Source organism: Mobula hypostoma, chromosome 9 (assembly GCF_963921235.1).
Source record: "Mobula hypostoma chromosome 9, sMobHyp1.1, whole genome shotgun sequence".
NCBI lineage: Eukaryota > Metazoa > Chordata > Chondrichthyes > Myliobatiformes > Myliobatidae > Mobula > Mobula hypostoma.
Window position 1 is genome coordinate 56,152,481 of NC_086105.1, and position 27,088 is coordinate 56,179,568.

The 27,088-nt window shown below is 47.1% G+C and overlaps 1 protein-coding gene across 4 annotated transcripts in view; it reads right to left on the reverse strand.

Moving 5' to 3' along the window:
- Window positions 1–671: 671 nt before the first annotated feature.
- Window positions 672–27,088, reverse strand: part of prickle1b (prickle homolog 1b) — a 172,142-nt gene continuing 145,725 nt past the window's right edge. For 3 of the 4 annotated variants that reach the window (XM_063058342.1, XM_063058343.1, XM_063058344.1), the window contains exons 2-8: window positions 25,202–25,386; window positions 17,974–18,087; window positions 11,440–11,577; window positions 9,780–9,983; window positions 7,205–7,391; window positions 5,202–5,975; window positions 672–3,017 (exon numbers count right to left, since the gene is read on the reverse strand). In XM_063058342.1, the coding sequence (XP_062914412.1) occupies window positions 2,170–3,017; window positions 5,202–5,975; window positions 7,205–7,391; window positions 9,780–9,983; window positions 11,440–11,577; window positions 17,974–18,087; window positions 25,202–25,333 (2,397 nt within the window). In that variant the 5' untranslated portion in view covers window positions 25,334–25,386 and the 3' untranslated portion in view covers window positions 672–2,169. The remainder of the gene's footprint in view (window positions 3,018–5,201; window positions 5,976–7,204; window positions 7,392–9,779; window positions 9,984–11,439; window positions 11,578–17,973; window positions 18,088–25,201; window positions 25,387–27,088) is intronic. The other variant, XM_063058345.1, reaches the window with a different exon arrangement.

Consider the following 27,088-nt stretch of genomic DNA (forward strand, 5'->3'; position numbering starts at 1 on the left):
ATTGTATTTCTACAACTATCCATTATTTTAATACTCCAATGATTTACAGAAAACACATGCAATTTCACCACAGTGATTTCAAAATCAGATTCAGATTTATTTATCACGTGTATAATGAAACATACAGTGAAATGTGTCTTTTATGTTAACAACCAACACGAGAGGATTCGAGTACACGAGCAGGGAGGTACTGCTGCAGTTGTACAAGGCCTTGGTGAGACCACACCTGGAGTATTGTGTGCAGTTTTGGTCCCCTAATCTGAGGAAAGACATCTTTGCCATAGAGGGAGTACAAAGAAGGTTCACCAGATTGATTCCTGGGATGGCAGGACTTTCATATGAAGAAAGACTGGATGAACTGGGCTTGTACTCGTTGGAATTTAGAAGATTGAGGGGGGATCTGATTGAAACGTATAAGATCCTAAAGGGATTGGACAGGCTAGATGCGGGAAGATTGTTCCCGATGTTGGGGAAGTCCAGAACGAGGGGTCACAGTTTGAGGATAGAGGGGAAGCCTTTTAGGACCGAGATTAGGAAAAACTTCTTCACACAGAGAGTGGTGAATCTGTGGAATTCTCTGCCACAGCAAACAGTTGAGGCCAGTTCATTGGCTATATTTAAGAGGGAGTTAGCTATGGCCCTTGTGGCTACGGGGGTCAGGGGGTATGGAGGGAAGGCAGGGGCGGGGTTCTGAGTTGGATGATCAGCCATGATCATAATAAATGGCGGTGCAGGCTCGAAGGGCCGAATGGCCTACTCCTGCACCTATTTTCTATGTTTCTATGTAACACACCTAACGACGTGCTGGGGGATGCCCGCAAGGGCGCCACGCATTCCAACGCCAGCACACTATGCCCACAATGCTTGGCAGAACACAACAAAACAGAACATGCCAAGTAACAAAGCAACGACAGCAAAACAAGCCCGTTCCTCTACCCAGTCTCCACTGGACGTGTGGATTCATGGTATCTGATTTTCCCAGCAGACTTACACAGATTCAGACTTGGGGGCTCTGGCCATTGGGCCTCGACTTCAGAAGAAGAATTTCAGAGTTGTATACTTCGATAATAAATGAACCTTCGGTGAGGATACTTGCAGCCAAAAGCCCCGGACCTCTGATACTGAAATGGGCAGCGTGGCCTGACTGGCAGCCAGGCCCCCCCATTGAGGGAACAACAGGGCAGGGGGTGGGGCCTTGAGCGGGAGCTGGTTAAGAGGAGGGAGGTGGCTCGTTGTTTCAACAGTTTGCAGAATGTATTTTAGTGAAACAAACTGGGTTATTTTATATGTTTTTATTTCATTCATCCACATGTTCCAGTCTTTACATTTATACATCACTTATGATACTTCTTTACACTATCTGATTCACAATAGGCTCCGGTAACATTGCAAGTATCTCAGGTGCACTTCTGGATCTGGGAATTGCCAATACTGCTGGGTCACGAAGGGGCCCAGTGAGAACGTAACTAGACAAGAGAGAAGCTGTGTGTAGAAGCGTTAAACACAGTACATCTTAACAAAATGGTGAACACTGCTTATCAAAGGGGAATGCCGCCAATCACTTCATTACATTTATTCATATACAACCAAACATAAATGTGTTTTTTTTTTGTAATTCGGCGATATATAAAAATATCAGTTTCTTAATCTGGACTTTACAATATATACATTATTTGCACCGTTAAATTATGATTAACTTTAGTTGTTAAATGCTACATTATAAATACCAACATTTTTTCTTTGAAATTACAGGTTGCAGCCCCTCTAATGCCTGTGGTGTGGAATTGCAAGGACGGAGAGGGGGCGGCAGATTCACTCCACACAACTATCTCCATTCAACCCTTTCACTTTACAGACTCATTGCAAATACTTCAATGAAAGTGAACATTTAATACCATAATAACATAGAAGATAATGAAGTTTAAAAAAAAACATTTTGTTCCAATGCCTGAAGCTTCCTGGAACCATGAATCCAGCGTGAAGATGGCTGAGGGTGTGGGGACAGAGCATGGCAGGTAGTGTTCCTTCATGTGGGATTACAAGTGGGTACAGAGTTCCCATTGCCAATAAATTTACAGTATATAGCCTGCTTCTATGAGATGGTCCAGTAACACCTAGACTCAGATTCCAGAAACGCTCCTGATAAATTTGGTCGCCACTAGCTCTGTTCTAGGAAATTATACAATTCTTCCCTTTGTGGCTTTTGTTCTTTTTGGCTCTTGTGATCTGTGGTGTTGTGGAAGACGCTGGCACCACAGATGTTCCTGCAAGGTCATCGCCGTAGAGCTGGTACCTTTGGCTTCGGGGCTGTGGGATAGGTTGACCAAGGAAGTAACCCTCTTCTTCTGAATCAGAGGACGAGGAGGAACATGTTGAGCACCAGGAATCATAGTCGTCAGCGTACAGGCCAAGGAACTTGCCCACCGCTTGGTTTAATGCGTAGTCCGGGGGCTGGCTGTACTGGCCGTACACGTCTTGGCTCTGGTGATATGGCTGTCTGTCGCGATGGGCGTTGGTCTCAATCAGTTTGTCACAGTCTTTTGGAGAGTGAAGGTGAAGCCTTTCCCTCTGGCCCCTCCGTTCGGCGGCCAAGTGGAGCGCGTTGTCAGAACGGGATTTCCTGCTCCGGCGCCAGCGATGGTGGTGCCGGCTGCCGTGCCCTTCGAAGTCATACACTCGGCGCCGTGTCCGCTCGCTCATTGGGGGCTGCCGAACCTCGATCTCCTCGCAGTTCCCGTTGTCAATAACGTCATCGGAAAACTTCACTTGCTGAGGCCTCGTCTGTGACTTTGACCTCCTCAGCATCGGGTTGTAGAGAGGTTTCTGCTTTTCCTCCGGCTCTGGGACTGGGCAGTGCTCCGACGCCAAGCTCTTCAGGGACTCTATGCTGCAGTGGCGCATCGAGGAGTTCATCGTCCCCATGTTGCTCACCTTCTCACAGCTCTCCATTTCTTGGAGATCCTGCAGAGTGAAGACAGGCGATCTCTGCTGGCTGTCTCCGTCCACTGAGGCTCCTACTGGGATGAGCAGAGGGACTCTGATCAGTTTAGTGTTACCCAGAACTCGGGAATTATCTACCAACACTAATAAAATATCAGCATATTCAAAGAATCCTGCTTAAGGTCATTAATTGTCCTGAGAATTCTCGTTGTCATAGTCTCATAAACACATCCAACTCTGCCTGTCTCTACTCAGGTCAAAATGACCAAAATTCAAATGTGTTTAACTCAAGGTATCTGAAACCTGAGGAGAGAATATCCTCTGGGTCATGGAATTGTACAACACGGTGTTCAGTCAGAGCTAGAACCAGAGCTGTCCTTAAGGCATAAGATACAAAGAGCGGAATTAGGCCATTTGGCCCATCGAGTCTTTTCTACCAACCCATCATGGCTGATTTTTTAAAATCCCTTTCAGCCCCATTCTCCTGCCTTCTGTCCCGTAAACATTTAGGGAGTCCTGCATGAGGACTCTAAAGCCCCCTTGCAGCACCAATTTCTGAATTGGCACCTGATTTAGAAAACAGTCTACACCTTTATTCCTTCTACCAAAGTGCATTTCCCTGCGCTGTGTTCCATCTACCACTTTGCCCATTCCCCTAATCTGTCTTTCTGCAGACTCCCTGCCTCCTCAACACCGTTCTGGCTCCTTGTCTGGTAACACTTCTACTTTCATATCCCCACCTGTTGCGTTCCAACCATCACCGGGGTCCGTCCCCTCCCTGCTCGCTCCCTGGATGACTGAAATCCTCTAGTTCAGCTCCCTTCTCTGTTTCTGACACTTACCAAAACAATTCACCATTGTCTCAGTCCTAAACTTTTGAGGTTCTTTCCTCAAGGTTCTGGCTCCCCACCTCTATCTGCGCCTGCCTGTGATTCTGTAGAACCTACCACAGTCTTTCCGTGAAGCATGTTAAAGATGCCTTGTACTTGTGGGTTATTTTTGCCAATGTTGTACAGATCAGACCTGAATTCCATTTCATTGCCACAAGGAAACGAAGAATGAGATGCTTAAGTGCTCTCTCTCTCTCTCCACTGAGGTGGTGATACTGCCTAATGCACACACCAGAAAGTGAGGTACACGTCCCAGTCCCTTCTTTCTATTGTCACTGACTACAGCTTCTGGCCATCTTGGAAGAATCCCTCCACATGACGATTACTGTCCATACCCACGTGCCTGTGATGCTGCAGCAAGCAAGTTTTCCACTGTATCTGCGCCTCACCCATGACAGTAAACCTGACCTGACACTCGTTTTCCAAACAAATAGTCCCCTGTTTATTGTAACTTCTACGTTACATAGAACATTACAACACAGTACAGGCCCTTCAGCCCAAATTCTTGCATCGAACTTTTAACCTACTGTAAGACAAATCTAATCCTTCTCTCTTACATAGCCCTCCAGTTTTCTATCATCCACGTACCTATCTAAGAGTCTCATAAAGGTCCAAGCGTATCTGCCTCTATCACAACCCCTGGCAGGGCGTTCCATGCACTGATCATTCTCTGTGTAAAAAACCTACCCTTGACATCCCCCCTGTTTTCCCTCCAGTCACCTTAAAATTATGCCCCCCAGTATTAGCCCTTGTACTACAATGTTGTTGTTGAGCGCCGTTGAGTTGTTTCTCAACTCATGGCGCTCCTATAGATAGTGTCGTTGTCCACAGGGTTTTCATGGCAAGATATGGAATTAGGTTGCCAGGCCTTTCTTCCGCACAGATACTGCTGCTGCCCAAGCTGGGACCTGGTCGGATTCGAACCCAGGACTATCTGCCTTGAAGTCCAGCGCTAATGCCACTACACTACCGGCTAGCCCAATACCACAATGCTATAACAAAATAAAACTAGAGGTAATGGCAGTAACTAAGTTAACATGTTCCCAGCCTGATCGAGGATGCTGCTTGTACCCAATAGTGACCAAAGTCCTTGGAGCACCTCCGTGGGTGCGGCAAGTTCTTTCTTCAGGGTTACCCAGCTCAGACGTACACCTGGAAAACTGCCAGGCAGTTAGCCCGGACAGAGCCCTTTGCTGCCCTCTCCAGGGCCCTCGGACAGCCAACTTGGCAGGCCAGCCCCAGGGGGAAGTTCACTAGGACGTCCACCTCCCTCCTTGCCCGCCCCCACCCCACTGCGTACAGGTGTACAGGGCAGGAGGGTATCCCCGTGGCCTTCGGTATCACTGGAAGTTTGGTGTACGTGCACAATACCTGTTATGTTGGACAGGGCAAGTGAGTCCACAGAATTGCGGACACTCTGCTGGCTGGGCTTCAGCTCGCTGCTCAAGCATTCCAGTGAGTCTCCGTACCAGGGGCTGTCACCGTGCTTGAAGCCCACGGGGCCGTGTTCTGTCTCCAGGTCCTGCATCTTCCTGCTACTGGCTGGGCCCGGGTGGCTCCCGTAGGCCGAGTCGCCTAGATTGTCCTGGGACTGTGCCCAGGACAGGCTGGGCTCAAACTTGTTGCTGGCCAGGCCCGGGGCCCCGTGGACGCGCAGCTCCGGGTTGCCATGGGCCTCGTCGCCGCCGGGGGGCTGGAAGAAGACCCCCCGGTCGCCAAACTTGAGCAGTAGCTGCGTCAGGTAGTCCTCGTGCTCCGCCCACTCCTCCTGCTCCTCCGGGGCCTCTGCCTCTCCGCTGCCCTTCCAGAAGGTCCTGCCGCCGTGGCCGCCGGAACCGGAGCGTTTGTAGTCATCGGCGGGGGACAGGAGCAGCGACTGCCGGCACTGGTCTGCTGACCGACTGCTTCTCCCCATGCGGACGCTGCGCCGGGACTCCCTGGAGCGGGCGGACTGGAAGGCGGAGTCGGAGGAATCGGAGGCGTGGACATCTTCGCCCAGGCTGCAGGCCTTGGAGCAAAAGATCCGGCCCTGTTTCGGCAGGAAGGGGCAGCCCAGCAACGGGGTCCTGCACTGGGCACAGCAGAAGCACTTGTCCACGGCATGCCAGTGTTGCCCGTCGTAGGTCATCTGAGCATGGTCAACACCTGCAGTTAAAAACAGACGTGTAAACAAGGGAACTGACCGCCAGCTCGTTTCACCTAGCTCGTTGGATAGGGGCGACTTTGCCATCTTTGGAAGGTTCTTTGGAAGTCAAGAATGAGGCAAAAGACTTTTTTGGTAATGGCTGTGTAAGAAGTGTACAGGAATGAAGAATGAACAAAGAGAGGACAAAAGAACAAAGGACACTAAAAACTCGCTGACACTCGACAAAAATGGAGGACAAGTTATTCCGGTGAGAAGAATAACTTATGAAATAGCCAGATTCAGTGGCGTGACACCTGAGAAACCTCTAGAAAAATACAGAATTAGCACATTGCAAATGCTGAAAAACTCGCTGAACAATATCAGTTCAGTGCATCAGTTCAGAACATCATAACTTGTGTGCATGCCTTGCTTAAAGTGAAGACTCATATCTCTCAGTTCTCCTTTCCTTTGAATTAGTTTAACGTTTTGAAGTTACAAAACAGTGGCGATGAGGGATGCGGCAGAGTATCAGCTGCAGATATTGAAGGAGAAATGGCAGATGGTATTTAATCTAGCCAAGTGTGTGGTGTTGCTGCACTGGCGAGGGGGGTGGGCAGGTCCATAGCTCCCTGAAACTGGGTACACAGGCTGACAGGGTGGCAACAAAGGCAAAGGGCTTGCTGGCCTTCATTATAGTTGAGGCATTGCGCTCAAATGTCAGGAAGCTGTGTTGCAGTTTTATAAAACTCTGGTTAAGCTGCAGCTACAGTTCTGCTTGCCCCATTGTAGGAAGGATGTGGAGCGTTGTAGAGGGTTTACCAGGACACTGCTTGGATTGGAGGACACGTGCTCTAAGGAGAGAGTGGGCAAACTGGGGCTGTTTTATCTGGAGTGGCAGAGGCTAAGGGAGTGGTCCTGACAGAGGTTTACACAATTAAGAGATGGTTGAAGTGCCTAACACTAGAGGGCAGGCATTTAGAGTGAGAGAAGGCAAGTTCAAAGGCAGTTTGCTTTTTACACAGAGTGGTGGGGTGCCTGGAACGTGCTGTCTGGGGTAGCGCTGAGGCGGATACGGCAGAGGTGTTTCAGAGGCTCTTGAAAGGCACATGAATATACAAGGATTGAAAAGGGTATGGAAGAAGGGATTAGCTGAATTAAGCATGTAATTGCTGTTTTAATTAGCTTGGCACAACATCATGGGTCTGTTGTCGGAAGTTGTAATATTAACATGTGAACATTAGCGGATTACCAATATGATTCCCACAGGCTTCACAATATTCCGCGTAGAGACTCTCGAAGCAGCCACAGCAGAAGGGCCGGCCATCCTTCATGATGTACCTCTGTCCTCCCAGGATGGTTTCACACTCGAAACAGCAGAAGTGTTTCATGTGCCAGTGACGACCTTCTGCCTCGGTGCACTCGTCGGCAAAAATAATCTGAAATTCCAGGACAGAGTTTTGTTAGGCAATTGGCTGGATCACAGAGGTATCTCGTGGAATACTGTGGGTCATGTTCAAACTGAACGGTAAATAACTTCTTTTGTTTTCAAGAAAGAGAGGAACTGGAGAGTGCTCCTTCACTGAAGAAGAATACATGAAGGTTCTGCCAACTTCTGGGCAAACATTATCGGAGAACAGTATGACTACAGTTTCCTGCTTGATCACAGATCGGAGTTAGACCATAGGACCATGAAACATAGGAGCAGAATTAAGCCATTTGGCCCATCGAGTCTGTTCTGATATTCCTTCTTGGCTGATTTATTATCCCTTTCAACACCGTTCTTCTACCATCCTCCTGTAACCTTTGATGCCCTTACAAATCAATGATCTATCAACTTCTGCTTTAAATGTATCCAATAACTTTGCCTCCACAGCAGTCTGTGGCAATGAATTCCACAGATTCACCAGCCTCTGGCTAAAGAAATTCCTCCTCACCTCTGTTCTAAAGGGATCCCTGTATTCTGAGGCTGTGCGGTTTTGGGCCCCATATCTAAGAAAGTAAGTGCTGGCATTGGAAAGGGTGTAGTGAAGGTTTACAAGAATGATCCCGGGAATGAAGGGTTAATGCATGAGAAGCGTTTGGTGACTGGAGTTCAGAAGAATGAGGAGAGTTCTCATTGAAACCTATTGAACATTGAAAGACCGAGGCAGTGGATGTGGAGAGGCTGTTTCCAATAGTGGGAGAGTCTAGGACCAGAAGGCACAGCCTCCGAGCAGAAGCTTTACACTGTACCATTGTTCCTGTGGCAATAATACGTCCATAAGCCACTTGCGAAGAGAATTAATCCATTCAGCCCATCAAGCCTTCTCCGCCATTTCATAATGGCTCTCAACTCCACTCTTCTCCCTTCACCCCGTAACCAATTTACAACAAAACACTAGAGCCAACAACAGTAACTAAAACAACTTGAATTAAAATGTCCCCATCCTCACCCAGATGCTACTTATCCTCTGTGGTGCCCAATGGTCCTGAAACATCACCATGGTAACCGTGAATACCTTGTGCTATTTCTCCAGGGTTACCTGGGCACAGATATATCGTAGAGTTATGCCAGGTAGTCGGCCGTGGCAGGGACTGCTCCACAGGCCCCTCCAGCCTCCTCGGAGCCTGAGGGGCTGTGACTGTCCCTCCAGCTCTGCCCTGGGAAAACCACACGAGGTGTCTCTGAGCGTAATGTGCAGGGCGACCAAGTACTGCTCACCCTGACAATCTAGGGCCGGTGCATCCCCCACCATGGTTCCACAGCATTCCCCCTATGTCCCACTCCCCGTCACCCTCAGGAGGCGGGCACAGATCCCAGGAACTGGGGGAACAGCTTCGCCTGTCCGTGTCGTAGGTGGAAGGGTACAGACAAGGTCTCCCTAACACCTGGTCCCCAGCCAACATCACCAGGACATCCTCTCCTTGTTGCCTGGGAGAACCTGGGCGCTGTTTCACTGCTCCATTCCCAACACCGTGCCAACACCTCAAAAGCCCGCAAATGCAAACGCCCGCTGGCTGCGGGTCACGGTGGGAGCCTTTCCTTTCTCATCCTACATACTGAACTTCCAGAGCACAGCACGTCGTGGGAACCAGCCTCCTTTCCACAGACTCAGTCCATACTTCTCGCAGGCAGCATAATCAAAGACCTCACCCACCCTGGATGTCCTCTCTTCTCCCTCCCATCAGGCAGAAGAGACAAAAGCCTGAAAGGAGGCATCACCAGGCTGAGGGACATAGGTACTGTATGAGCATAATTTTAAGGTGATTTGAGGAAAGTATTGGGGGAGAGGGTGTCAGTTTTTTCCACAGAGAGTGGTGGGTGTGTGAAATACCCTGCTGGGGGTGGTGGTGGAAGCGGATACCTTCGGGACATGTAAACAAACTCATGGGTGGGCACATGAACGAAAGAAAAATGGAGAACTATGTGGGAGGAAGCAATAGAATGACCTTGGAGTAGGTTAAAGGTATCATGGGCTGAAGGGCCCGTACTGTTCCGTGTTCTTGGCCACACAGTCTACCTTGTTATGAGCTTGCACTATTTTGTTTACTTGCACCTCACTTTTTGGTAGCTTTTATACTTTATTCTGCATTGTTATTGTCTTACCTTGTTCTATCTCGACGTACTGTGTAATGATTTGATCAACAGTATGCAAAACAATCTTTTCACTCTATCTCAGTACCAGGGAGAATAGTAAACCAATTCCGATATAGCCACTACCCTATTTTGTTTGATTTATTATTAAGGTAACGATTTGATAATAATAATCAGGATGTTTATGAACGGGACGGAAGGCTGGGGCCGAGGATGGACTGAAGGTGACCCTCGCATCTGCGTCCCTCACCTCGTCGCAGGCTGAACAGCGGGGCTTCACGAGCTCGGCGTGGTGTCGGCCACAGTGTATCTTGCCGTCCTGGTAGAAGTAGATCAGATCGACGAGCAGCTCCTGGCAGGTGGAACAGATGAAACAGGCCGGATGCCAGCAGACGGTGGAGCCCGCCCTGGACACAAATATGGCTATTTCACCGCCATTTATCTTCTCCTTGCACTGGAGGTGGGGTGGGGTGAGGGAGAGAGTGGAGGGGGATTAGGGACCAGATACTTGGTCTAGTGAACATTTAGTCAGAGCCAGAAGTGAGACTGGGATACGAACAGTTAACTGACACAAACAGAGAACACAGCAAGCCCAGGGTTACTTGGCAATATACTCAGAAATGCCAGGAATTCATCCAGTGACATTGGTCAGGTAAGGGTGATACACATTCTTGTGTGGCTAAAAGGATTTCATCCCAGAATCAAAGATCCTTAGACCTAGGTTTGGGGACCAATTCCGATTCTTTAATCAGCAGCATTAAGGAGGTATAATGGTTTGGGCTGTTCCCTGGCACTCAGAGGTGCTGGAGCCACAAAAGCTGCCTCATTTGGCCGGGCCTTGGCTGGGTCTGTGGAAGCTTGCTTCCATCCCAAATCCCTGAACCAGCAGCAACAACCTTCTCTGATCTTCTCACCTGTTGTCCCAGCGAGTTGGGGGCATTGAATGGACAATATGGAATGAGTGCACCCATTCTGGGAGTACTCAACAGATATGGCCATAAGCTCACACAGCACAGAAAGAACTAGGCCCTTCAGCCCAACTGATCCATGCCGAACAAGACTCCCATCCAAGCTAGTCCCATCTGCCAACACTTGGCCCATGTTCTTCCCATCCAGGTGAAATATTTAAGGGGAACTTCTTCACTCAGCGGTTGGTGCAAGTGTGGAACAAGCTGCCAGCAGAAGTCGTAGATGTGGGTTAAATTGTTATATTTAAGGGAAGCTCGGGTAAGTGTATGGATGGGAGGGCTATGGTCCAGGTGTGGGTCAATGGGACTAGGCAGTATAAATTTTTGGCATGGGCTAGATGGGCTGAAGGACTTGTTTCTGTGCTGAACTGCTCTATAACTCCACATGGATGAGACAGATATGAAGGGTCATGATCCAATTGCAGGCAGATGTGACTAGGCAGACCAGGATAGCATGGGCTAGATGGGCTGAAGGGCCTGCTTCTGTGCTGCAGTGCTTTATGACTCCATATGGATGAGAAGGGTTCGTACAGGTACATGAGTGGGAGGGGTTTGGAATGCCGTTGTCCGGGTGTGGGTAAAATGGGACTAGGCATAAAAGTGGACCAGCTGAGACTAGATGGGCCAAAGGGCCAGTTTCTGTGCTACAGTACTCCATGACTCTGCAGTAATCTGAGGTAAATGTTCTGCTTGATCTTGTCTACAGCTCAGGAAAAGCGGCTCTGATGAACCAGAGGCAGCAAATGTGCCATAATGGGTCATGGAGAGGAAGGACCTCATGGAGACATGATGAGTGAGCTGGGCTGAATGGACCCTGGAACTTAGAACAACAGCTCATTGGCTCCTGGCAACCAGCTGTGTTGGTGGCATTCTCATCTAACATGACTCCATGACCTCGACGAAGGAAGCGGGCGCGAAGCTTGAGACATTGCTGACTGCTACCTGCTCACAAACCACGTGCATCAGTGACCTGGGCAGCTGCCTAATGGCTCCTCGGCCCAAAGCCTCTTTCTTCCTCTGGACGCTGAACAGCTGCAGCTCTTTCTTTTCCTCCTCACTCAGTGACTGGCAGTAACGCATCTGAAAAACACAAGAAACATTTCATTGGTTCTCCCCATCCACCTTGAACCCATTTGAAAGATTCAAAGCACTTAACTCCAACACGTAGTGTCAAGTGTGTGGGGAACTGTATCATCACCATTTTGGAAGTTATGACTGGCCCCTGTGTCTTCCAAACTGAAGCCTTGATGTTAGACTAGAAGACCATAAGACATAGGGGTAGGACCCGGCCATTCGGCCCATCAAATCTACTCCACCATTTGAACACCGCTGATTTATTTTCCTTCTCAACCCCTCTTCCCCATTCTCTGTGGCCTTTGACACCCTTACTAATCAAGAACCTATCAACCTCCACCTTGAATGACTTGGCCTTCCTAGCAATCTGTAGCAATGAATTCCACAGATTCACCACCTCCTCTTCATCTGTCCTATAGGAACATCCTTCTAATTTGAGGCTGTGTACTCTCTCACTATTGGAAACATCCTCACCGCATCCACTCAATCTAGGCCTTACAATAGCTGGTAGATTTCAAGTTCAAGTTCAAGTTTAGTTGCCATTCAACCATACATGAACACCCATGAATACAACCAAACAAAATAGTGTTATTCTGGAGCCAATGTGCAAAACACAGTCAAACACAACACAAGGCACATATAACAAAAGACAGCAGGAAACATACAGCACACACAAAAGAAGTCTAAATCCCTGGGTCCATGAATGTTGCAGCAGTCTGCAGTCAAACACAATACAGCTTGTCTTCTGTCGAGCGAACACTGGAGGGCAGCACTGACGCCAGCCTGGGTGCCACACATCCTTTGGCACCGACTCTCCTGTATGACTGCAAACGGGCTACACCACGGCTTGAGGCCTAGTCCTTGCTGCAACAAGGCCACCCAGCTCCCTCGCCATCTGTTTTCCCATAAACCAGTGACTTGCAGTATTCCACAATGGCCAGCAGGGTCTGGTGATCACAAGAAAAGCAACTAAGACAATCACTTGCTGTTAGACTGCAGAGCGCCTTCGTGCAGCCGACGCCGCTCTGTTGCGTGCAGCGTGGCTTGCACAGAGTCCAGCTCCTTCAGTTTCTCTGCCAACGAGCAACTCGCTGATGGGGCAGACCGGCAGTACTTCAGTACTTTAACATCCAGCAGGGTCTTGCAATCACAGAAAATACATTTCAAAAACACAATAATGCCTTTGGTTGGCCCCACAGAAGCATCCGAACGTGCCTCTATCTTACTGGAAGAACCAATGAGATCCCTCCTCATTCTTCTAAACTTCAGTGAGTCCAGGCCCAATGTCGTCAAACACTCATGTTGTGCAGTCTGACAGAGAGTGATTGTCTCAGTTGCTTTTCCTGTGATCACAAGACCCTGTTGGACATTGGTAATGTGGAATACTGCAAGTCTCTGGTTTATTGGGAAAAACAGATGGCGAGGGAGCTGGGTGGCCTCGTTGCAGCAAGGACTAGGCCTCAAGCCATGGTGTAGCCTGTTTGCAGTCATCCAGGAGAGTCAGTGCTGAAGGACGTGTGGCATCCAGGCTGGCGTTCGTGCTGCTCTCTGGTGTTCGCTCGCTCAATGGAAGACAAGTTATATTGTGTTTGACTGCAGACTGCTGCAACATTCATGAATTCAGGGACTTGGACTATTTTTTTGTGTGTGACTGCATGCGTTGTGCAAATCATGTTGTGCCATCTCCCCGGCTCCTGACCCTCCTAGTATGCCATCCCTCTTCATGATCTGATTGTGGGGCATTCAATTGCCAAGTACCTTCCAGGGACAATCCAGTCTCCTTATTTAAGGAAGGATGCTGGTGCATTATGTAGAGTGCAGAGGAGGTTTAACGGGCAAATACAGGGTTGTGTGATAACAAGTTAAGGCAGAAGGAAGCCATTTGGCCTTTCAAGTCTACTGTACTGTTCCTCAAGGGCTGGTCTACCTCACCACTTTCCTGTAGTATCCCCACATTGCTTGATTCCCTTAATATCCAAAGATCTATCTATCTGTGTTTTGAATGAACTCACTGGCTGAGCTCCCATGGTCTCCAGGGAAGTTAATTTCACCAGTTCACCACCAACCGGGCGAAGACATTTCTCCTCACCTCAAACAAAACCCGTCTCCTCAAAACTCTGAGGCCAAGTCCCCAGAAAGTAACACACTCCCTACATCTACCTCTCCAATCCTGGAATTGTAGTTGCCTGTAAACACCCCTCGTCTATTCCATCCCTCCTGGTGCTAAAAAAAACCCTGCCATTCACTGGAACCAGTCTGAGGAATGTCCTGCAAGGATGTCCTGTCTGAGGAAGGATATTCTTGCAGTTTGAGGACTGCAGAAGATTCATCAGCAACACACACAAATCTCTGAAGGAGCTCAGCAGGTTAGGCAGCATCAGTAGTGGGAAATGAACAATTGACATTTCGGGCAGAGACCCTTCATTATGCTGGTTCATCATCACACTGATTCCAAGAATGGCAGGGCAAATTAAACATTGGAAAATTGGTAAATTATCAAGATACAGTGAAAAACTGTGTTTTGCATGCCATTCATACAGATAATTTCATTACAACACACAAAATGCTGAAGGTACGCCACACGTCAGGCAGCATCTGCGGAGAGGAATAAACAGATGACATTTTAGGCCGAGACCATTAGTCAGGACCCTGCTGGGTTCTTCCAGCATTTTGTGTGTGTTACCCTGGAGTTCCAGAGACTGCAGAATTGCTCGTGTTTATTATTTCATTAATGAAGTACATTGAGGTTGTACAAGGGAAGAGCAGTAGTGGAATTCGGAATAGAGTGCTACAGTTACAGAGAACGAGCAGTGCAGCAGACAATAAGGAGCACGGCCACAACAAGGTCGACTGTGAAGTCGAGTCCACCTTATGGTGCTGGGGAACTGATTAATAACAGCAAGTTAAAAGGTGTCCTGAAGCCTGCAATACCTGCTGTTAGGATTTTGTATCTTCTGCCCAATGTGAGAAGGGAGAAGAGGGAATGTTCGGGGTGGATGGGGTCTTTGACTATGTTGGCTGCTTTACTGAAGCAGTGAGAAGTGCAGCAACGGTTGATGGAGGTGAGGCTAGTCTTGTGTGTTGAGCTGCGTCACCAGTGATTCTTGCTGTTTGGGACAGCTTCCATTAAAGACCATCAGTCGAGCTCTCTGGGAACTTGCAACAGCGGAGCTTAGGATAGCCTGGCTGAAACTGCAGATCAGTCCCATCTAAACACTGTCTGATCCAAGCACTGCAGATTAGTTTTATCCAAACTGAAAGTCATGGTTGTTATATGATGGCACCAGACAGGGGAAACACTGCAAATCTGACCCATCCAAACCCCAAGCTAACCTCCCCCTTCAATTAACTTTTATAAAGATCACTGGCCACTACGGGCACCATCTCAATGCCAAAAATCAGTCAGCAGTAACTTTGACGGGCTAATCCTTAATTCCTCTCTCCAGATGCTAGCCTAATATTCAGCTTTGCCCACACAACCATCAGATCTTCTCACCCTGTCCTATCGCTTTGTGACGGGCTGGGGAGGGGGGGAGGCGCGCAGGAATGAGATACTGGACCACAATTCCAAGTTTGGTCCCCCAAAACTATCTGGACTTCACTGGGCCAGCGCTGAGGCCTGCACGCCCCATGCTGTGTGGAACGCGTGCTCAGGCAGGGATCCCAACCCTGACTCTGACAAGGTAAGGCCCCTGACGACAGTTCCCGACCTTGCCCAAAGTCAGATCCCCACAAGAAGGATGGTGCAGGGTGGCCTTATTAATATCCCAGCGGTCAGCAGAGGAAAAAGAAATCCAAATTCAATTGCAGCGGGGATGGGTAGGCAGGGAGGGAATAGCCAATGAATTTTTTGCTAGACTTCCTAGAATTCATGCCTTAGAGTCAAAATACACAAGAGATTATGCAGATGCTGCAAGTCTTGAGCAAAACACACACAAAATGCCAGGGGATCTTGGCAAGTCGGGCAGCATCAATGGAGGGGAATAAACAAGGTTTCGGGCTGAGAGCATTCATCAGGATGGGAGAGGAAAGGGGGCAGAAGCTGAAATAAGAAGCTGGGGGAGGGGCAGGAGTACTGGCTGGCAGATGATGGGTGAGACCAGGTGAGGGGGAAGTGGGTGGTGGGGGTGGGTATGAAGTGAGAAGCTGGGAGGAAGAGATAAAGGGGGTATGAAGTGATTAGCTGGGAGGAAGAGATAAAGGGGGTATGAAGTGAGAAGCTGGGAGGTAGAAATAAAGGGGGTATGAAGGGAGAGGAGGGAAGTAGAGATAAAGGTGGTATGAAGGGAGAGGAGGGAAGTAGAGATAAAGGTGGTATGAAGGGAGAGGAGGGAAGTAGAGATAAAGGGGGTATGAAGTGAGAAGCTGGGAGGAAGAGATAAAGAGGGTATGAAGGGAGAGGAGGGAAGTAGAGATAAAGGTGGTATGAAGGGAGAATTTGGGAGGGAGAGATAAAGAGCTGAAAGAGGAGGAATCTGACAGTGGGCCAGGTAAGGAGGTGAAGAGCCAGAGGGAGATGACAGGGTGGGTGAGGAGAAGTGTTGAGAGGACCACTAGAATGAGGGGAGAAAGGAGAGTGCCAGGAAACATTGGGTAGTGGTTACCAGAAGTCTGAGGTGTTGCTCCTCCTTGAACCTCGTCCCCTGTTTGCTGTGTGCTAAGAAGTGCCTAGGAACTGGCAGAGACGCTTTCCACTAACCACAACTTCCAATGAAATAGTCCTTTCATGAAGTAGGAGCCCAGGATGAAAGGACCTTCCCACAGTGCTAACAGTGGGGAAATCTCACCTCTTCTCTCTGAGACAACCTGTATACATTTACCAGTGAGTAAATAAAGGACATGCTGTGGCAATGTTTACAGTTTTATATACAGCGCTAATTTTCTGTCACACTGAGGGCATCTCAGGTCACGTGGCTACTTTGGAATTCTAAACGGGATTGAATGGAAAATCTCTGCCGTGACATTAGCTTACTTGTAGTTCCTGATAAGAGGCAGACGAGCACAGACATGCACTTCAGCTTGTGAACTTCAGGCAGTGAGACGAGAGATGGATTTAAAAATGAGCCTTAAGTACCTGACCAAAAGACATTCAAGTGTCTAAAGAAGAACTTTAAAATCAAAATTCAAAGTTCAAATAAAATCATTGTCAAAGTATGCATTTATTACTATATATTTTCTTGAGGTTGTTTTCTTGCAGGGATTTACAGGAATAAAGAAATAGAAAAGAATTTTACCAAACACTACACATAAAGACTGACAAACAACCAATGTGCAAAAGAAGACAAGCTTCAAATAAAAAATAATACTGAAAAAAAATAGTTGTAAAGAGTCCTAGAAAGTGAGTCTACAGGTTGTGGAGTCCGGTCGGAGTAGTGGTGCATGAAGTTATCCACGGCAGTTCGGGAGCCTGATGGTTATAGGGTCAATAACTGTTCCTGAAGCAGCTGGTGTGCAACCTAAGACTCCTGTACTTCCTGCCCAGTGACGGTAGTGAGAAGAGAGCATGGCCCAAACGGTGGGGGTTCTTGACAATGGAATGAGGATCAGGTTTATTATCACCGATGTGCGTCGTGAAATTCGTTAACTTAGCAGCAGTGGCACAATGAAATACATGATAGTATAGAAAGAAAAAAAAGTAAATCAATTATAGTAAGTATATATGGATGCATATAAAATAGATTTAAAAAGTTGAAAAACAGAAATAATATATATTAAAAAGTGAGGTGGTGTTCATGGGCTCAAAGTCCGTTTAGGAATGGTATGGATGCTGCTTTCTTGTGGCAGTGCTCCTTGCAGATTGCTCACTGGTGGGCAGGGCTTTGCCTGTACCCAGCACTCTCTGATAATTGTCCGTAGCACTTTACAACCCCATCTCCCAGCCTGTGAGTGCAGTTCCCTTCACAAAGAGGCTCCTTTGTCATTGTGGAAGGTGGACGGGATGAAGTTACAAGCTGTGGCTTGTTTATCAGGGAAGGAGCCCTCCGCTCGAGAGACAAGTACACGGGGACAATGCCTTCTTCAGGTGACAGAATCACACTTCTACAGAGATCACTGTTTCACTCTCCCCCCCCCCCACCCACCCACAACCACACCCCCTCCTGAGTAATGTTTGGAATTTCAGCCACATGACAATGGTTTCGAGGCAGCCGCTGCCCAGTGAGGCTGGCCACAAATTGAAGTCAGGGGGCTCACTAACAAAAGTTAGTGCCATTAAACAACGCCGTGTAAACAGGCCACGCTAATTGTGAGCTTGAGTCAGTATGCACTGTTCCTAAGACGGGGTCACAAGCCTGGGCAGCCACACAGACAGGACCAGCAGCAGGAGGTTATGTCCTTTCGCTAATGGACCCATAAATACCAAGCTCCCGGTGTGCACCAGTGCAGCCTAATGACTTTCCTTACCTCATTATCATGGGGCGGTAGCTGGTACAGAAGCTGCTTGATCCTGTGCTTCTCTCCGGGGCTGTTCACGTAGGGGATTTTATCCTCCGGGAGGCAGGAAAAGTACAGCTGAACCTGCGGTGGGGGGAAGCAAGAAAGGGTGAGCAAACGCCAGTTGTCAGCCCAACCCCAAAATGTCCCGGTCACTAAGTGCTCTGATCGACAGGTTCCGTCACCTTCCCGGGGCCTGTATGTCAGACGCCAGGGGAGCTTGCAGAAGGCAACTTCCAATTAACACAACAAAAGGAAGCCCAGGGACCAGCAGTTTATGGGACTTGGAGAGACAGTACACTGAGCACCAGCCCGACAGGATTTATGCTCCTCTGACTGTAATGAGCCCGGGAGATCACTGAAGCCTGCAGAACAGCAAGGCTTCAGGTGTGACCCAGCAGATGGCTACCAAACCAGGAATGCAGTGTGAAGCGACATCGTAGACTGGGTGTGTTTAATATGGTTCCTACCTTGGCCTGCCTCTCCAAAGGGCCTGCCTGCACCTTGTCAACAATTGCTGACGAGGTGGCCAGCTGCCTTGGAAGACATTCACCAGAGGTGGACCCGCTACCATATCCCCAGCTCCACGCTGATTCAGCAGGCTTTTTAAAAAAAATAAAACTTCACATTTGCCTGCTCTTCCACAGGCGGGCGGGACGACTTCATTACTTCCATGTGTGCTCTGACATGTGACTGAGAAAATTCCCTCCAGCCTTGGGCTCCAGCCATCATTTTACTAGACATCAGGTTTGCTGACCGAGTAGCCCCTAATTGATTACAGTTCAGCATCTGGTGAGTAATTGAAAATAATTATTTGTAGGTCAAATGAGAGGCTGGCCATAAAATAGGGTTTGGTAGTTACACACCTCTTCATGGTGCAGAAAAATCAAGTAGAGCCCTCCTACACAGGATCTGAAGTCAGCAGGGCATTTTTGGGATGAGGGGGATAGTGGAGGAAATTAATCTCAACACACTGAGAGTACCGTGATTATTTCCTCTCTCTTTGTAAAACGGAACTCCATGTTACCCCTGGACACTCCTGTACTATCCGCCATAGCTGTAATTTCGAGTAATCTCACACAGAGATTATGAAGTGATGAGGCCCCACTTACCCAGAAAACTCACTCTTATTTACCTCTTTATATGGCTCAGTTTATAGCAGACAATTATTTTGGAACATTTGAACAAAGAGACACAATGTTAGTAACTTGCCTGTGTTAGACAAAAGGTAATAAATCAGAAACTGCAGGGAGTAGTCAGCAAGCCTTCTTTCTCACTTCAGGTTTCCAACATCAACAGTTTTTGACTGTTGTTGTTGGAAACACCCAAACTGGTGCGGTATTTCTTTGATACCAGTATAGTTATTATTCTATTATGGATTTGTTGAGTCTGTCTGTAAGAAAATTAATCCCAGGTGACCAATATGTACTTTGATAATAAATTTACTTTAAACTTTTGTTTTGGCTTTTCTAGTGGACAACGTAAGTGTGATGAAGACATTGAGTTTTGTCCTGAGTGGCGATGGTCTGATGAGGGATTTCCGGGCTTCTTTGAATTACAGACACAGCTGCCAAATTAAAGTGCAGGACGTCCATGAACAAAAGGCAGGAGCTAATATGGAAAAAAAACAGGCCCTCAGACTCCCGAGCCAGCTTTGCATTCAAGGAGGTCAAGGCTGCTCCAAACTTGGCCTCATCCCCTTTCCCTCTGTCCCCAAACTCCTTCAGTGTCTTTGGTTTGAATGTCTGTCAGTCTCTGACTCTACTTCCACAACTCTCCACAGCTGAGATTTCTAAAGATTCACCGCCCTCCAAGACAAAACCATCCTTCCCCATCTAATTCTTAATGTTGCTATGAAGGGACCATCTTCTCAACTTGCACCCTGTGAAGTCCTATCAGGACCCCCACCCACCCACTTTCTCCCACACCTGGACTCACCTATCACTTACCAACTTATACTCATCCCATCCCTCCACCTTTTTATTCTGAATTCAGCCCTCTTCCTTTTCCAGTCTCAGCCCAAAACATTGACTCCATAGATGGGGCCTGCCCAGCTGAGTTCCTCCAGCATTGCGTGTGTGTTGCTCAAAATATGCAGAATCTGCAGAATCTCTTGTGTCAGCTCAGAACGTTATAGGCTTCAATAAAAATACCCCTCATCCTTCTAACTCCAGTGAGTATGGTCCCAACCTGCTCACTCTCTGTTCCTGTGTCAGCCCCTGCACCCCGAAATGACCCAGTGAGGCTTCCCTGCACCACAAACACATCCTTCCTTAAATACAGACCAAAACCTGCCCCAGCTGTCCAGGAGAAACCTCGCCTGCAATTCGCCGGGTTCCTCACTCTTATTTACTTTTCTTACATCTCAGTTTGTAGCAGACAATAGTTTTGAAGCACTTGAACAGACACTCACAGTTTTAATAACGTTCCTGTATGAGACAAAGGGCCTAAGCTTCCATCAAGAACGGTCTACAATTATAATAGAGAACGTTCTATGAGGCTTCCTGAGCCTGCATGGGGGAAAGGGGGAGAGGGAGACAGGGAGGGGTGAGGGAAGGGAGAAGGGGAAGAGAGGGAGAGTGAGGGAAGGGGAGAGTGAGGGGGGGAAAGTGAGGGGGGAGAGAGAGTGGGGAGAGGGGGGAGAGGGGAGAGAAAGGAGGAAGAGGGGAAGGGGAAGGGAGGGGGGAGGGGAGGGGGGAGGGGGAGGGGGGAGGGGAGGGGAGAGGGGGGAGGGGAGAGAGGGGGGAGAGGGAAGGGGGAGAGGGAAGAGGGGGGAGAGAGAAGAGGGGGAGAGAGAGGGGGAGAGGGGAAAGAGAGGGGGAAGAGGGAAGAGGGGGAGAGAGAGTGGGGGAGAGAGAGGGGGAGGGGGAGAGAAAATGCTGAGGAACATTATGGAGGGAAATAAACAGTCAACATTTTGGGGGCAAGACCCTTCATCAGGTCTGGAAAGGAAGAGCACAGAGGCCAGAATAGGACCTCCATAGATGCTGCCTGCCTGCTGAGTTCCTCCAGCATTTTGTGTGTGTTGATCAAGACCTCCGACATCTGCAGAACCTTGTGTCACGTGCCTATGAACACATACACACAGGGAAGAGAGAATGAGGTGAGGGTGAGGGAGACACATCCACACCCACTCACAGACAGGCAGGCTGAGAACAGCATGACACAGACACAGTCAGTTGGAGGAATGGGGGTGTTTAGGAATGAGTTCCAGGAACATAGGATCCAGGCTAACTGATGTCACACCCCGGAAAAACAAGGTAAATGAAATGCAGAACAACCAAGAGGCCCGAACTGAAGAAATGGGGAGTTTTCTGGCAGAAATTCAGAACACCGTGCGGAGGGATGAGCCTTGGGAACCATTAATTCACAAAGCTGGATTTTCAATAAATGAGTGTGCTATAATGGCTAGTTTATTGTCCTTGGCTGCAGTCCCAAAGTTTAGTTCCTTAAATATTCTACTAACTTGACAGAGAGCAAATCAATTGCAGTTAGATGTTTGGGCCAAGAGGAAGAGGGGAGACTGGACCAGAAGGATACCACAGGGAGATTGGCCATTAGCGGAAATGGAGGAGGATCTGTTACAGAATTGGTTTAGGCAGATCTGCCAGCAATGAGAAAGAAAGTGGCAAGTAATTATTTTTAATAAAGTTTCAAACCATAAATAACATGCTCCAATTGCAATGCATCAGTTTTTAAATACTTCTCCAGAAATATTTAAGGTGAAATGTTTAGGGGGGAACAGAGGGGGAACTTCTTCATGTAGACTGTGGTGAGGGTGTGGAAAGAGCTGCCAGCAGAAGTGGTGGAAGTGGGTTCAACTGCAGCATTTTGGAGAAATTTGGATAGGGACATGGATGGGAGGGGTATGGAGGAGTATGGAGGGGTACAGGTCGATAAAACTAGGTAGAATAATAGTTCAGCACAGACTAGATGGACTGAAGGGCCTGTTTCTATGCTGGAGTATTCTATGACTAAATTTTCTTTACCTTCTCCGTGTTAAACTGTATACATCTGAGAACATGGAGATATGCAGGTGCGCAAACACACACATATTTGAAAACCCAACTCAGCACATTAAACATTTGAAAAATAACTACCATCTTTTTAAAAAAATATAATTTGCTCAGTGGCTTCGAGTAGTTGAGTCAATTGACTTACTTTTAAGCTTTGAGAATCTTTATCCTTTCAGGGATAAAATCATTCGTAAACAGTTCTTTCTGCGGTGCATGAATCAGATAAATTAGAATTTAGTCTCGACTGCAAAGGTGCTCCAAGACTGGCGATTGAGCTGCAGCTGAAACCTTGAACAGCTGGTTGAGACTCAGCAGAGCAAACAGTCCTGGGATCACCTATGACGTAGTAACAATGACTATTCATATCTTCACCTCCGAGTCAGCTGGAGAGCCCTGCTAATCTAAAACACCCTTAAAACTAACAAACCTTCCGAAAAACAGCTACCTCCATTGTTGACTCCTCAGGTTAAACTTCTGCAAACACGTGCCCAATCTAGGAGTCTAAACCACTCATCCATGGGCCTTATCAGTGTTTGATTAAGATTTGTGAAAGAAGCCTGCTTAAATTGGGTAAGTGCTTTCACGGCCAGCCATATATCAATCTCGGTTATGTGTTTAGGGTTTTATAGGATTACATTTCTATGACAAAAATTCCATCTCCCTTCAAACACTTTATTAACTGCAGTTTGTTGCTTCCCTAAATGACAAGGCCTCTGAGACACTTATTACTGTCTTAGGAAGGGATGTTATTCAGACCCTGCCAATTAGGAAAGCGATCTCTCGCAAAGCGACCATCCTCATTTTCAGAAGCAGAAGACTTCATCAGGTGCACCTGTACAATACATCAAAACTTCAACAGCGCCTCGCTCTTCAAAGCTGATGCCTGATTATTGGACAATAAATTACTCGCAGCTAAATTTAACCGCATGTGAAACGTTCCAGTGAATTTCAACACCCTGTCTTTTCACAATAATATTCTCCTGAAACATTACCTTTAACAGAACTCATTGGTGCCACAAAGATTAAGGGAAACCTAGTTTTTTTTATTATGTGGTGGGGGAAGATGTCCTTGGTAGAGCCTTCATTTTCACCTTAATATCCAACATGCTTCATCATTATACGTCCATTCAGTTGAGTCAAGAGGGACGACAGCCAACCCTTCGTTACTTCATGGAATAAGTAGATAGTGAGTTAAAGGTTGGAATCAAAGTGGTGATTTTGGAAGATTCTTTTCTTGGGCCTTTGCCAGTATCGAATTATTGAAGTAAGGGGCAGAATTATATCAAAGTAATTTTCTCGATGGTTTCCTGTTTGCTAAAACAGTGACATCGGGTTGATCAAAGTTAACTATGCTAACTGATCAAGCTGTAAGAAATGCAGCATGTCTTTTAAAACGTTAATGATGATTACGATGCCATATATCTGATGAATAAAGACTTGAAACCATTGAATTGCTGAGTTATCTCTTGTGATACAATGTTAGTACTCTCCATTGATATGCAAAGCACCTCTGCACACATAATGCTTTGTGTATGGGAAATAAATACCTCTCATAAGACAATGCACGATGACAACAGAGGGTGGGGGAGGAACCAGGCTTGATTCTCTAGAAGGAGGGCAGCACTGAGCTGCACATGTTCTGCACAGTGTAATTCTACACTGCCATCATAGAGAGCACCCTCACTTCAGCCATTACTGTCTGGTTTGGGGCAGCATCCTCTCAAAGTATACAGAAAAGATCAATAGCTGGCGTCTATCATCACTAGAGGTCTTGTTTGTATCCAGGACAAAGAAAGCAGGCAGGAAAAAAAATCACTGCCCACACTACCCATCCTGCAAACTGCCTTTTGCAAAAGCTCCCGTCTGGAAAGCACTTATAAGGCTATCACAACACCGTTGGCACAGTGGTTAGCTCAACGTTTTACAGTACAGGTGACCCGGGTTCAGTTCCTGCTGCTGCCTGTATGTTCTTCCCATGACCGTGTGGGTTTCCTCCGGGTGCTCCGGTTTCCTCCCACAGTCCAAAAACGTATCGGTTGGTAGGTTAATTGGGTAGTGTAAACCATCCCGTGATTAGGCAAGGGTTAAATCGGGGCGCAGCCTAAAGGGCTGGAAGGGCTATTTTGCGCTGCATCTCAATAAATAAATTAAAAAAAACCAAAAACCTTCATCATCTTAAAAGTTTCTTCCCCCAGGAAGTTAATTTGAACAACCATTCTAGTTAGTCACCCCAACATCCTTATCTATTAACCCCGTCATTGCAGTGTAAACACCATAAACCACTTTTTATAATGCTGTGTACACGGTAAACACGTGCTGGATACACATTTTATTCCATCTATGTACTTTAACCTTAAATTTTTTAATATCATTATTTTTCATCATTGTTGAACATTGCATGTCACACCCTGACCAACAAATCCCAGCAAATTCCTAAAACATGTAAATATACACTCAGTGGCCACTTTATTAGGTACACCTGCTTGTTAATGCAAATATCTAATCAGCCAATCATGTAGCAGCATAAAAGCATGTAGACATGGTCAAGAGGTTCAGTTTTCATTCAGACCAAACATCAGAATGGGGAAGAAATGTGATCTAAGTGGTTTTGACCGTGGAATGATTGTTGGTGCCAGATGGGGTGGTTTGCGTATCTCAGAAACTGCTGATCTGATTTCAAGCACAACAATTTCTAGAGTTTACAGAGGATGGTGTGAAAAACAAAAAATAAAACATCCAGTTAGTGGCAATTTTGTGGGCAATAATGTCTTGTTAATTGAAGTGGTCAAGGAGAAAGGCCAAACTGGTCCAAGCTGACTGGAAGCCAACAGTAACTCAAATAACCTTGCATTACAACAGTGGTGTGCTGAGAAGCATCTCTGAACACACAACATGTTGAAACTTGAAGTGGATGGGCTAGAGCAGTAGGAAACTACAAATATACACACAGCAGCCATTTTATTAGGTACAGGAGGTACCTAATGACGACTGAGTGTATGTGGTGAGTAAGGTTGATTCTTAATAAGGAAGGAGGGGGGCTGAACGATGAATGGTTTAAGAAGATAGTATTGTTGGAAAGGAAGAGCATTTCCTTTATTACATTTAGCTGAAGGCACTCTTTTTCATATCCTTCCACACAGTTAGGTAGAAATCGAGCTCAGTGCATGCGAGGACATGCTCACCTGTTCTGGCTTCAGACCTGGGGGAACCCATGCATATTCTTCCAAAACACAGCCGGAATCATCATCTGACGTTGAACTGCGCTGGAATCCAAAAGTCAGCTTGCTTACTTTCTGCTCTGACTCCAAAGCCATGGCGGCACCAAGAATGGGTCCACAGGGCTGCAGGGCTTCAGTGCACAAGGGCTCTGCGGGGACACAGAGAGCGGGAAGCATATTAAACGGAGAGCAGGTCGGTGAATCTACAGTGTACGTCATGCTCAGCTTCCTCAGAGAGTCATCACTCAACAATTATCAACAACTTGTTCAACAGAATTACAGCTATGGTGTACTACTGCATAGATGTAGGACTTCCAGCCCAGCCAGTCCACACTGGCCATGGAATTTGTCTTTGCGGCAGCAGTACAATCCAATAGACAACAATAGAAAAAAATTGTGAATTACAGTAACTATATATATTTGTTGTAATATATGTGCAGTCTGGGATCAGCCATGACCCTCAATTATACGACATACTTGCCTCAACTAGAGCACCGTTTTTAGCAACGTGTTGGATTTTTCTACTAGACCTGCATTGTGGTAGTAAATTTATTCTGGAACATTCTAGAGTGAGATTGACTGGCTTCCAACAGACCAGTGAATTGCAATGAACCACGGAGTAGCAGAGACCAAGAATCCTATGGACGATGGAGTCATACTGCAGCCCCGGAACACAGCCATGACACTGCAGATTGTGGCAACGCTGTAGTTTGGTCTTCGCAACTTTCAATACCTGTTTCTTCAGCTAAGCTATCGGTCACCTCTCCCCTCTCCCACAAAGGCCCAGCACCTATTCCAGCCTTGTCCTACAGCACCATTTCGCATGTTATGGAACTGTGCATTAAATACAGGTCACTGATGACACCAAAACCAACCAGAAACCTCCACCAGGCCCTTTGGTTCATCATGTCACTGGGTTCCATACGTTGCAGAGCACTAGTAAGGAACACACGAATGGTTTGTGTGGAATCTTTCTTGACCCAAGTGTAAGGAAAGCACCAGTCTATGTCTTTTTAAAGGGTTCAGTGGCTGTGCTAAAAAAAAGTGGACAAAGATCTCATGCAAACAAGTCATTGTGCTCCTTACTAACGATGCACGGTTTGACTGCAAGCCTCCCTGCATCCTTAAAAAGCAGCAGGCTCTCATTACGAAACTTGTGTAATTGCTAAATTCACTCCAGATGTACCCTGTTGACAAGCCATTTAACATAGCCAAACAAGAGGGGGAAAAAAAGACTGGTTTGTGTTGCTTTCTCATTGCTCAATCCTGGAAAACACTCCCTTTGACCACAAGTACTTGCCAATGAAAACGGGCAACAAAATGTATCAAAAAAATCCCTCTATACTAAAACACCATTTTAATCAGTAATATCGCAGAGGAGGCTGTAGAAAATGCAGCAAACATTATGGTAATCCCGGAGACCAGTGTCAATAGGACTTCCTCCTATCCATTTCAATGGTGAACTGTTTTGTACTATAGCCGGTAATGGTATTGCTCTATTACTGCCACATGCACCAAGATACAGTGAAAGGCTTGCAGCTTGTATCCGTCAGCTGCAGTACTCAGTGTTAATGCTTTCGTGAGTGGCTGAGGGGCAACACCAACTTCTGAAGGACAGCCGAGCAACACAGGCAAAATGCCGGAGGGACATCGACTGTAGTTTTTTCCATAGATGCTGCCTAGCCTGCTGAGTTCCTCCAGCATTTTCCGCGTGTTGCTTGGATTTCCAGCGTCTGCAGATTTTCCCTTGTTTATAAAGGACAGCCATCCCTTTTTCTTTTTCTTTCAAAACTGGCTAGTTTTGAACAAGAAATTATCTTTTCCATGGAGGGCACCTACTAACCTTATCTC